The sequence below is a fragment of the Lynx canadensis genome, chromosome D2 (assembly GCF_007474595.2).
Source record: "Lynx canadensis isolate LIC74 chromosome D2, mLynCan4.pri.v2, whole genome shotgun sequence".
Classification (NCBI taxonomy): Eukaryota; Metazoa; Chordata; class Mammalia; order Carnivora; family Felidae; genus Lynx; species Lynx canadensis.
This window is the reverse complement of record NC_044313.2, coordinates 33,197,720-33,211,119: the sequence shown is the minus strand read 5'-3', so window position 1 is coordinate 33,211,119 and position 13,400 is coordinate 33,197,720. Positions and strand designations below refer to the sequence as shown.

At 40.6% G+C, this 13,400-nt stretch overlaps 1 protein-coding gene across 1 annotated transcript in view; it reads right to left on the bottom strand.

Moving 5' to 3' along the window:
• Positions 1-3,913, bottom strand: part of NOC3L (NOC3 like DNA replication regulator) — a 31,037-nt gene extending 27,124 nt beyond the window's left edge. The window contains exons 1-2 of the mRNA XM_030335027.2: positions 3,796-3,913; positions 2,847-3,054 (exon numbers count right to left, since the gene is read on the bottom strand). Coding sequence (XP_030190887.1) covers positions 2,847-3,054; positions 3,796-3,804 — 217 coding nt within the window. The 5' untranslated portion in view covers positions 3,805-3,913. The remainder of the gene's footprint in view (positions 1-2,846; positions 3,055-3,795) is intronic.
• Between the last annotated feature and the right edge of the window lie 9,487 nt (positions 3,914-13,400).

Here is a 13,400-nt window from a genome sequence, read left to right as displayed (position 1 = left end):
CACTGTAATAACCAAAAATTAAAATGCCTCCACACATTCTGCAATGTCTTTCAGAGCATGGGAGAACCAGTGATTTAGCCATTTCCCTCCTTCTGATTCCCAATGACTTTCATTTCCATTCCACTTCAGTCACCCCCTCCACAGGCCACATCCCACACCTTCTTGCTTTCTCCTGCCTTATTCTGTCATTGAAGCCCTCTCCCCCTTAGCCCTTCAAATTCTCTAATCTGTTAACTTCTTTATATCAGCATTTTAAGATGGGTGAAGTCATGGTCCAGTGGGCAATTTGTCAATTTTACTTCGTTACGTAGATTATGTGGATCATACAGATAAAACTGTCTGTCTTAACACCTGTATAGTATTTCACCATAGGTAAACAACATCTACGTCATTTAACAATTCCCTGCGGGAGAACATTTTATTTTCAATTTTTGATCATGGGGGCATTTTTATTTCTTTGTTTGCTGTTACTAATAATGTTGCATTGAGCATGCTTGGAAATATATTCTTGGCAATTTTTTTCAAATATAATCATAGGTTGATTCCTAACAGGAAGACTATTGGTCAAAGGAAAATCCACTTATTTTCTTAAAATCTTATTCTGTGATAGTGAATATGAGTTTATAAATATATACTTTTCTCCTTTTTATTCAAATGGCATAAGCATCTCATACATGTGGTGATAGCCTATAATTACAATTAAGTGAAAACATCAATACACATTACTTTTCACCTTGTTTTTCAACATTAACTATTTTGTAGAGTATTTCATGTTGGACATAAAGACCTTCCTTCTTTCTTGAAACACTCTTCTTCTGATTTCTAAGACACTATACAGTTCTGGTTTTCTTCCTAATTCTCTGGCTCCTCCTCAAATCCCATTACATATTCCTCCACCCATTTCTTTTTTTTTTTTAATGTTTATTTATTTTTGAGAGAGAGAGAGACGGAGTGTGAGCAGGGGAGGGGCAAAGAGAGAGGGAGACACACAATCTGAAGCAGGCTCCAGGCTCCGAGCTGTCAGCACAGAGCCCGACAGGAGGCTCCAACTCCCCAACCATGACATCATGACCTGAGCAGATGCGTAACCAACGGAGTCACCCAGGCACCCCTCCCCTCCACCCATTTCTTAAATGCTGGGGTTCCTTAAAATTCTTTCTTGGTTTTCTTGTTCTCAGTCTACACAGTCTTCACAGTGACTTTACCCAAGTCTAAGTCTTCAATTACCATCTATATGCAGATAATTGCCAAAGCTATTCTCTCTAGCCCAGATATTTCACATGAACCTTATACTCTTATACCCAACTGCCTGACAGACTTCATTTAGATGCTCAACATGTAAAAATGAATATTTTGCTTTTTATATGTAACTATTAACACATTTTTAAAATTCTACTGAAATTTAGATAGAAGAGATCCTAAAAAGCATCTAACTCAACCATTGCTTTTTTTTTTTTTTTTTTAAACAGATGAAGTACCTGGAGATTAAGTGACTAACTTAGGCCACTTTCCTAGTAACAAAATTAAGAAAACCCAAGGGGCACCTGGCTGGCTCAGTCAGGGGAGCATGTGACTCTTGATTTTGGGGTTTTAAGTTCAAGCCCTATGTTGGGTATAGAGATTACTTAAAAATAAAATCTTTAAAAAAAAAAAGAGAGAGAGAAACCCAAGTTTCCTGACTTCCAGCCCAATGACCTTTTATACATCACAATAATATGTAGCCAAAAGATCAAACTAAATAGGTCAGGATTAAGAGAATGAGATGTAGATGTACATGGGAAGACTGACTAGTCAGATACACTCAAATATGAATACCCTGAAAGTACCAGTAACATTGTAGAACAACTGGTCTGACTCAAAATGGCCATGTTCCTTACCTGTTTTGAGTACTTGAAGTTCTTGGATAATTTTACAAAAGAATAACCCTGTCAGTTACAGCTCAATTTCACTCCAAGTTTCCAAATGAAAAGAAAGTCAGAAGTTTAGAAAACTAAGTGAACTTTGGCAACACTGTGAAGAATGCTCCAGAGAAAGCTATGTTCTTACCTTAGCTAACTGCCAGTGAATGGGAAAGTGGCAGCACTGGCATGCTCCCCAACATTTATTTACACAGCTAATCTGCTTGTTTTCCCAAGTCTTCTTGATCTCCTTTCTAGACAAACTAAAAGCAGAGACTATCTCCTTCTCACAATGAATACTATATTGAAACGTTTTCCCAAATGGACTGATAAAGCATATAGGACCACTATCCTTACCTACTCTTAGGAAGATCTGAAAACAACAGCGATTACTAGAAAGCAATGTTGTTTCATGAAAAACATTTTGTTTTTTTTTCTTTCAATGTTCATTTATTATTGAAACACAGAGAGAGACAGAGAGTGAGTAGGGGAGGGGTAGACAAAGGGGGAGACACAGAATCCGAAGCAGACTCCAGGCTCTGAGCTGTCAGCACAGAGCCCGACGCGGGGCTTGAACCTACAAACTGCGAGATCATAACCTGAACCGTAGTCGGTCGCCCAACCAACTGAGCCACCCAGGTGCCTCTATGAAGAACATTTTAGAAAAAATCAATAGTGGGGTGCCTGAATGGTTCGGTCAGTAGAGCATCCGACTTTGGCTCAGGTCAAGATCTCACAGCTAGTAGGTTTGGGCCCCCAACCAGCTCTGTGCTGACAGCTCAGAGCCTGGAACCTGCTTCAGACTGTCTCGGCTCTCTGCCTCTTCCCCGTTTGTGCTCTCTTTCTCCCTCTCCCAAAATATATAACCAATATTAAACAAAAATTTTTTAATTAAAAAAAAAGAAAAACTCAATGGAAACTACAGTACATGAATGCTTTCACAATTACCTGTTTGTTTTTCCCTTGGGTCTTCCAGTGGAATCGGTTTCTTAGACACAGCATCTTTTACAGCTTGCCTTAGTTTCCTCTGTTCTTTTCGGTACTTCTTGAGAGTGCTTTGTTGTTTAAATTGCTTATTTTTTAGCTTGTTTTCAAGTTTCACTTTACTAGTTTTCAGCAACTTCCGAAAGCTTGGGATCTGCTTTTTATTTCTTCTCTAGAAAACAGTAACAGGAGTACTGCACACCCAGAAATTTAAATTGCATACTCACAGCAAAATGTTATCTTTAAAATAAGTGACATTCATAGATCGGTTTACTCTCTGCAAAGTTCTCCAACATATGTATCCTCTTCAAAAGCCAAGTTAAGGAGTGATTGCTGTTACCTTCAAATTACTGATTAAGAAGCTAAGGCTGAGATTGTATGACTTGTCAAAGACCCCTAAACTAAAAAGGAAAAAACAGAATTCGGGTCTTTGGATTCCAACATTTGCTGGTAACCCCTCATTCAGAAATCCAAATCTCAGCCCTCATTTTCTCCAAGAACCGGGGCAAATCACTTACTTTCCTAACTTCTTACCCTTTAGGAGAAAAAATGGGACTCATGTCGAGTCCCATAACACACATTATAAACTCACTGAGAGCAGAACCCTGTTTCTCAACCGTAAAATAAGGGATTCGAAAGACAGTCTCGAAGAACCCTTTAATGTCCGACACCCTACAGAAACAAGACTCCGTGCCTGTCTCATCGCGGCCCCCTGAAGCCAACCACGCGCACAGTGGGCAATGAAGGACGCACCAGATCTAAGGGCCGGGACAGCACACAGAACCAGAAGGGAGCCCCGAATCTAGGCCACCGCCCCCAACAGAACAAAAACCCGCGCCAAAACTACATCACGCGGAGACTGTCAGCCAAAAGGGCCCTAAACCGCGGAGACCTGGCTTCTCAGGACACTCACCGCCTTCATCCTTAAATACGAAGGGAGTTCCGGCCCTGCAGTTTCACCGGGAATAAAGGTAATCCACAAAACCCGAGGAAGTAACACACGTGCCCAAACCCGGACACTGCGCAAGGCGGAAGCTACCGCTGGCTCCTCCCCATCCTCCGCCTCCGGAAATGGGGGCGGGACTTCCGCACCCAGCTTCAGCCGCGCGCCCTCTCGCGGCGCCGGGTAGGTGGCGCGCCGGCGAGAGCGCACGTGAACGCGTAGTGTCCCTGAGCGACGCCCTGGCAGAAGGCGGGTGGCCCCGGGGGAACTTCGCAAGGTCTGTGATTCTTATCCTCTCGTCCGATTTCCTTTACGGTCTAGGAGGAGTCGGGCTCCACCCTTCAGAACGAAAGGGCTTGATTTTTATTAATCACCTTACTGCACGTTGTGCCACCATCACGTAGCTTACCTCATCCTTCCGTCATAGATACTTGTGCAATTGGTTTTCCTCCGTCAAGGCTTGGGCGCCGAAAAAGCCTTATTCCTTTTGGGTAATGCCTGTCCCTCAACGGGCCCTCTGGGCGTATTTGTGGAATGGCGAATGACATCTCATGACCTTCCAGAACTCAAAAGTCTCGAATTCTTGATATTTTAACTTCAAATATTTCTTGCCTTCATTTCACCCCTTGTCTGATAAAGAGGTATATCGGTGAGACTCTGCATTTCCATATTTTACAACTCTTACCTTTGCGTAAATTTTACTGTCTGCTTTTGAATTCCAACAGTCATTAATTCTAACAGGAAGATTTATGTATTGCAAGAATATGTTTTTCAGAATGTTTGTCTCTCAAAGGCTTTTTTTTTTCCCCTGAATAAATTAAAGAATTCCACTTCAGTCTATTTTTTAAAGGAATAAAGTATGAGCGACATCTCAACAAAGTCCGGGCCCCGCAGTCCGAAGGCAGGTGGGAAAATCGAGGAGAGGCTCAGAAGTCTGAGCTCCCTGGTGAATGGTGGTGCTAAAGAGCCAGAAGAACCTGCCAATTTCTGGATCTCACTTCAGAGACCAAGAATCCCATTCTATCTGGAATTCTTCTTTCCCTCCCTTCCAAGTTCACCAGTTTTCCCTGTTGTGCTCTCTCCTTCCCCACACACTCTCAGAAACAGCAGAGCCTGTCCCACTGGAGTATTACTTCATTGAGCAAATTGAAAACATTAGCCTATGCTCTTCCCAAGTGCCTGAATTCCTTCCCAAACATAGCAATTTGTCTTCTGATCACTCCCATCCTTCCAGCTTTCCACCAGTCTCTCCAAAAGTGAGGCATCCCCATTTAGGTACAAAACCAGCTTCTTCCAACTTTATCAGACTCCTGTATCACTAATTATCCCTTCTTTCTCGGTTCCCCCTCTACTAGATTCTTCCCCTCAACCTATTAACATATTCAAATCTCTGCCATATTTTTTTCCTAATGACTTATCTCTTTTTCATTTATATATATTTTTTAGAGAGTTAGAGTGCACAAGTGGGGGAGAGGGAGAGAGAAGATTTCAAGCAGGCTCCCCACCTACCGCAGAGCCTGATGTGGGGCTCGTATGATCCTGGGATCGTGACCTGAGCCGAAATCAAGAGTTAGACGCTCAACTGACTGAGCCACCTGGGTGCCCCAGACTATCTCCTTTTAATTTAATTACAGTTTCATTTTCCTCCTTCCCTGCTTGTCCTTACTTCCAAAAATCTGGTATTCTGATGTCTCCACTTCCTCCTTTGTTATTACAGCCCAAGTCTGTGCTAGCTTTTTTAGGAATTAAATCACATGCTTGACCCATTTTAAGTTTATAATCAACTTGAATCCCTAGATCATTTTTAAGCAATTGTTGCCAAGCTAAATCCCTCCCATCTGGAATTTGAGCAATCTATTATTTTTACACAAACTTGAAAATGGAAGCTTACATGATTCCTACTAGTTTAATCTTAATGGTTTCTCAATTCTGTCATCTTCAGGTTTGTGTCGTTTACCATTAGCTCAATCCACTGCTGAACTCAATTTGGGTTCTAGATCCTCTTGGATCTTGCAGAGATTTACTGGACACTTGGGCTAAGGGAGGTCACTGGGCTACCTCAAACTAGTTTTACAGGGATTGTGCTCAGATTCCTGTGAGCCCTTTTGAGCAGTCTCTAAAGAACCCATCTGGATCTGCCCATAACATCCACTGAAACTGCTCTCCTTAGGGTCACCAAGAACCTCCAAATTGTTTTTCTTTTTTAAGTGTGCAATAAACCATATCACTTCTTTTTACTTTTCTTAACCTTTTTAAAAAATTTTTTTTTGATGTTTATTTTTGAGAGAGCACAAGCAGGGAAGGGGCAGAGAGAGAGGGAGACACAGAATCTGAAGCAGGCTCCAGACTCTGAGCTATCGGCACAGAGCCCGACAGGAGGCTTAAACTCACGAGCTGTGAGATCATGACCTGACCGGAAGTCTGACGCTTAACCGACTGAGCCACCCAGGTGCCCCTTAACCGTTTTTAGCACTGCCTTTGATGCTACATATTTCTCCTTCCTCACACCACAATGTGTCAATGGTCTTTGCTCCTCTAACAGCCTCTTCCTCAGGTTCTCGTCCCACCTCCATTCCTTCTTCCTCATGCCTCTTCAATGTAAATGATTCTTGGTTCTGCTCTTGGTCCAGTTTTCTACTTCTCATTCTACTTGCTTTCTCAATGTGATCTCATCCATCTACATATTGCAAAAAGATTTCCAAACCATTTGTCCAGTCCATACCTCTCCTTCCAAGCTTCAGTGTTATAGCTACCTCCTTATGGACATCTCCACATAGTAACCGTAGAGCTTCAAATCACCATGTTCAAAACCAAACTACTTTTTTTTTAACTTGTGCCTATGCCATCCAATATTCCCTATTTCATTCATTTACCCACAGCTAGAATCCCAATATTACAGAGATCATGGGACACAAGCCAGGGCTTTCTTAGCCATTTTCTATAAACAGACTGATTTGAAAAATGTCACTAAATGGACATGGAACAATAAGGCTTCTGGTGTTCTTAGATAATTCATCTAAGATGTAACAAGAGACCTTGAAGAAACTAAAAGCACATACTAGGCTCAAAGTAGATGTGTCATATTTCCTTATGAGAAATTACTAAATGGTGACAGATTATAAAAAATGTATATCTCCAAAATTCAGGCATCAGGAATTTGAAAATATATATGTCATGGCCTCTACCTTCATCAATGTCAAAATGTAGTTGAGAAAAATATTTGTATAGTTGAGAAAGATAGTTATGCATGACCAAATACAGATTAATAGAAGAGATTGTGTAGATGGTAAAAGAGAACAGAAAGCTTGGGAAGAAATGACAGAACAATGTGTACTTAAATGGACCCTTGTAGAAAGGACAAAGTTCAGATAGATGGGGTAATATTTTCTAAGCAAGGTCACATGGGTAATGCAAACAATTCATATTGTGGTCTATCAGGAAATTATGTTAAAATAGTTAATAACCCTAATTCCAATTAATGATTAATTATGCAGTTAAAATTGTTAAAAGACAAAATAATACCAAAAAATAAAATACGAAATAGCAGATGTCGTTGGTATCCCACCAACATCCTCTCAGCACTTATTACACATATGCAGGAAAAAAGTCCTCTAAAAGTACTTGCAACTTTTCATCTGAAGACTTTCACGACCCCCGCGAAGCAAGCCAGAAGTGCTAAGGAATACCCCTGACAGCAGCCTTCAACCAGTGACAAATTGAAGTTGAAGGATAAATATAACAGTCGTGATAGGCTAAAAAATGTCCTCCAAAGATATCAGGCCCTAATCCCTGAAACCTGTGAATATTACCTTATATGGCCAAAGGTGTAATTAAGGATCTTGAGATGGGTAGATTATCCTGCACTATACAAGTAGGCCCTAAATGGAATCACATGTGTCTGTATATGATAGGAGGAGGGAGATTTCACACAGGCAAAAGAGGAAGAGGCAGTGTGACTACAGAGGTTATAGTGATGTAGCCACAAGTCAAGAAATGCCCCAGCCACCAGAAAGGGGACAGATTCTCCCCTAGCTCCTCTAGAGAGAGTGCAGCCTGCTGACAGCTTGATTCCAGTGATAATGGTATCTGACCTATAGACTTGTGAGAGAGTGAATTTCTATGAATGCTTGGCTGGCTCAGTCAGTAAAGCATGGAACTCTTGATCTCGGGATTGTGAGTTTGGGCCTCACGTTGGGTAGAGATACCTTAAAAAAAAAAAAATCTTTAAAATAAAATAAATTTCTGTTGTTTTCAACCACCAAAGTTGTGACAGTTTGTCATAACAGCCATCGAAAACTGATAACACCAATATTTATACTAATCAATATGTCAATGTCCTCGTTCCTCAGAGGTAGGATGGTTCTGAGGCATCTTCCACATTGCCTCCCAGGGATCCACAAAAGGAATGAGCTCCACTTGCAAAGCTAACCTACTCATCAGCCCACTCTTTCACTGTCCTCTTCCCAGTCTCACTTCCCCCTCCCTCTATCAATGGTTACTAGACTCTTCTTTAAAATAAACCACTTGATGGGGTGCCTATGTGGCTTAGTTGGTTAAGCATCCAACTCTTGTTTTCAGGGTGGTGAATTCAAGCGCCGCTTAGGGCTCCACACTGAGCACGGAGCCTACTTAGAAACAACAACACTTGCACTCAAATCCTTGTGTATAAGTTTCTTGGGGTTGCCACAACAAAGTACCACAAGTTGTATGACATAACAGAAATCTGTTCTCTCACAGTTCTAGAGGCTGAAAGTTAGAAATAAAGGTGTTGGCACAGTCTGATCCTTTTTTAGGGCACTGAGGGAGAATCTATTCCGTGCTTCTGGTTACAGCTAGAAGTCCTAGAAATTCTTCAGCTTGTGGGTGAAAACTCCAGTCTCTGCTTCTATCCTCCCATAGCATTCTCCCTATGTCTATGTCTTCACACGGCCATCTTCCCCTCATATTGGATTAAGGGATCACTCTAGTGACCTCATCTGTATTTGACTACATCTGCAAAGCCCCTGGAAATTTCCAAATAAGGTCACATCCATAGCTACCAGGGATTAGGATTTTATCATCTTTTTGGGAGGCACACAATTCAACCTATAAGACCTTGACTCAGGGTCAAATGTTGGGACTCCAACCTAAGACAGTTATCACTTATTAAGCACTTTTTATATTTCCCTAAGTATAAGTTATTTCATTTTATCTTCCATAATCTTAAGAGATAAATATTAGCTCCATTTTAAAGTTTATGAATGTGAGAATTAGATATATAGTAAAATCTGCATTTCACCCAATGGGAAATGTAGTAAGATAATAGTCATACCAGTGGGAGTGCTTTTTAGGCAAAAGGGATCAAATGCCTTAAACTGTTTTTCTAATCTGCTATATTATAGAACAGGAAAAAATTAAAGAGGATTTTCCTAGGGTTTTGATGTATGTTATTTTCTATTTAAGATTTTTGTTGATAAACTTCTAAGATGTAACATTTCCTCTTTCTTGTATTAGTTGTTCAGAGCCATTATTTACTGCTTTCCAAAATCTCCAGGGAAGGGGAAGTAGATTCCATGCACAAAGTCATGTACAGTTTCTGATAGTGCCTTTGGCAGCAGCAATTCCTCACTCCCCTCCCTGTACCAGACTCTGCTAGGAGCTCTCTATGAAAGAATGTTCTGTAAAACAAAGACACATTGTCTTTAGACCTCTAGTCTAAAGCTGCTGGGAAGTATAACTGAGCAGGGAAAAGACTATAAAAGTGAAACTCACATCTGAGGTAACTTGTATATCATTTCACACCTCCCAGAATGTGCTCTTGCTTATTCTAATGTTTTCTATTACACCTATCACCAAAGCTCAAGTCCTCTCTCTGGTTATGAGTTTAGAAATAGTTCATTCATGGGCTTACCACATACACAAAAGACCTGTTTAGGTGGCATGTTTCTGATTGCTCTACTTCATTTTCCAAGTTGATGCTGCTGATAATAATTAAAATGCACTTGGGTGAACAAATGGATACATAAGTGAAATAAGTGGATATCTATGAATAGAATGATGAGGTCTTAGATGATCTAAAATGTATCTCCTACAGCTGTCACTCCAGAAAGAAGATAACGATTTGCCCCTAAGGAATCTCTTTCTTGGGTTCATTAGGGGCAAAAGGGACTTTTTAATATTCTATTTAGGACCTTTTAACGCCCAGAAAAAAAGGAAATCGGTGACTTCTGGAGGTAGCAAAAATGGGAAGTGAAGGAGAGGAAGGATGTAAGTGGAAGGGACAGGCTCCAAAATAGCTATATTTTAAACATAATGTAAGGATGCATGTATACATCCTTAAGATGTGTATATAATAGAATTATAGTTTTAGTGGGCATATGAGTTACCTATTTCTGCTTAATAAATTACCCTAAAACATGGCAACTCAAAACAATAAACATTTATTATTTCACACAGTTTCTGTGGGTTTGGAATTTACGAGTGCTTAGGATGGTTCTGGTTCTGGAAATTGCAGCCTAGATTTTGGTTAAGGCTGCACTTATCTGAAAACATTACTTAAGCTCCAGGATTAACTTCTAACATGGCTCACATGGCTCTTGGCAAAAGGCCTCAGCCCCTTACTGACTGTTGGTAGGAAGCTTCAGTTTCTCACTATGTGAACATCTCCTTAGGGATGCTTGAGTATCTTCATGACATAGTAGCTGACTTCCCCTAGAACAAGTTATCCAAGAGAACAGGGGGAAAGCTCTAATGTCTTTTAAGATCTAGTCTTACGGTGGTGTTCAAAGCTGACTACATATTTAAGTCATGCGGGAGCTTCTGGAAACTAACAATACCCCATCACACACAGATAAACTCAAATCTCTGAGGGTGATGCCTAACCATTGGTGTTTTTTACTCTTTTTAAGCTACCCAGGTGATATAATTCAGCCAGGTTGAGAATCCTGCATAGGGCACTGATTCAAATATAGCTGCACATTGGAATCACTTGGGGCAGGAATTGAAAACGCTGATTCTTGGGGTACCTGGGTGGCTCAGTTGGTTAAGCGACTGACTTCAGCTCAGGTCATGATCTCACCGTTCATGGGTTCGAGCCCCACGTAGGACTCTGCTGTCAGTGCAGAGCCTGCTTCAGATTCTCTTTCTCTCTGCCCTCACCCCCCTATGTTCTCTCTCTCAAAAATACATAAACATCAAAAAAAACTTTTTTAAAAGAAAACACTGATTCTTTGGTCCTTTCACAGGCTGAATTGTGCCCCTCCCCCATTCATATATTGAAATCCTATCCCTAGTACCACAGAGTGTGACTGTACTTAGAGATGGGTTCTTTAAAGAGGTCAAATGAGTGCTCGCTTCGGCAGCACATATACTAAAGAGGTCAAATGAGGTCATAGGGTAGACCCTAATCCTTTTAAGAATAGGGGTCCTTATAAGAAGAGGAGATTAGGGTACAGGTTCAGAGATAAGACCATGTGAAGGAACCAAGAGGAAAAAACCAGTCTACAAACCAAGAAGAGAGGCCTCAGAAGAAACCAACCCTGCAGACACCTTGATCTATAACTTCTAGCCTCCAGAATCATGAGAAAATACATTATAGAGGATAAATAAATAATCATGAGCCACCTAGCCTCTGATACTTTGTTATGACAGCCTTAGCAAACTAATACAGGGCCCATCCCCAGAATTCTGATTTCATAGGCCTGGATATAGCCAGGGATCAGGGTATTTTAAATGCTCGTCAGGTGATTTTAACGTGTGTCAGGGTTAAGAACCCCTGCTTTAGGGTGAAGTCTGACTTCACCTCTTTTTTTTTTTTTTTTTTTTAATTTTTTTTTTTCAACGTTTATTTATTTTTGGGACAGAGAGAGACAGAGCATGAACGGGGGAGGGGCAGAGAGAGAGGGAGACACAGAATCGGAAACAGGCTCCAGGCTCTGAGCCATCAGCCCAGAGCCCGATGCGGGGCTCGAACTCCCGGACCGCGAGATCGTGACCTGGCTGAAGTCGGACGCTTAACCGACTGCGCCACCCAGGCGCCCCGTGACTTCACCTCTTTAAAAAAAAAAAAAAAAAAACTCTAATCTTGGAAGGCATCACCTCCACTATTCAATTTGTTAGAAGTCACTTAATTCAGACCACACTCAATGATAGGGGAATCAGGGTTCACTTTTTAAAGGGGGACATATCAAATAATTTGTGGACACGTTTAAAAATCATCAGTGTTGGGTTCAATGAACATTAATTGATTAATTTATTAGGACCTGAAATTAACTAATTTATTAGGACCTGAGTGGGCACTGGAATTCAAACACAAATTATTGTCCTGTCACTCAGGACTAAAATTGGAATTTTTGTATAGGTAAGCAAGAGGCAATTTTAGGACATGGGACATTACGGGACTATGATTTCTTGAAACTAAATGTTCATGAAGGTGAGATATAAATCATGGATACTATGACTCTGATTTTCTCCTAAGCAGAGGAGAAAGGTTACTCTGTAACCATGTGATTGCCCATTCTTAAAACTGATCTGAACTGAGAAGTAAATATGGAAGTACAGAGATGGTAACTTATTCCATCTTGTAACCCTTGACACCTGGGTCATTATTTTTTATCTATAAATAATCGATAAATTTTTACTTGTTTATTGAATTAAGCTTAATTGATGAAGAAAAATTCTAAGTGTAGACTCATGTACCTCATTTGATTGTTGTAAACTTTGATTACCATTGTTTTTCTGGTGTTTTTTGTTACCTTTTTTTTTTTTAACATGGTCAACTCCTTTCTAGAATTTAGAGCAATCACAAAGGCACAAACTCTTTGACACCCATGACCTATACTCTGCCAGTTGAATTGTTGCATTTGATTTAAACAGTGTGTGTGTGTGTGTGTGTGTGTGTGTGTGTGTGTGTGTGTAATATTTTTAATTGATTTTTGAATTCCTTCAAGTGGGGCACACACTCGGTATTCATTCTCTAGTTCCCCACTACTTCTGTTGTCTAATATCTGTCAGCCATATTGGTCCCTAAAGGCTTCAGCATGAGACCCATGCATCTAGATTTAAAATTTCAGGATTATAGGGGCACCTGGGTGGCTCAGTCAGTTAAGCACTAGACTTCAGCTCAGGTAGTGATCTCATGGTTCATGAGTTTGAGCCCCACATTGGGCTCTGTGCTGAGAGCTCAGAGTCTGGAACCTGCTTTGGATTCTGTGTCTTGTCTCTCTCTGCCCCTCCTCTGCTTATGTTCCATCTCTCTCAAAAATAAACAAACATTAAAAAATTAAAAATAAATAAAATTTCAGTACATAATATTATTTTGGCCTATTCTTACTTTCCATCCCAAGGGTGAACTGTTTCCAGTAGATCACTTTTGGTTTTAGGTCAAAAGTACTGTTTTGCTGGCCATGGCTTTTTGTGTGAATCAGTATCCCATGTGCGTTCTGCTAAACACTTGCTTTCTCTCTCTTCTTTCCCTTCTCTTCTAGTCAGTGTTCATGGTGAATATTCTCATTTCCTACATCATTCAATCCTCACATCCTCGATGATACATAGAAAAAAGCACAAACATGGAGGGCAGGCAGACTTTGTTTTTACTA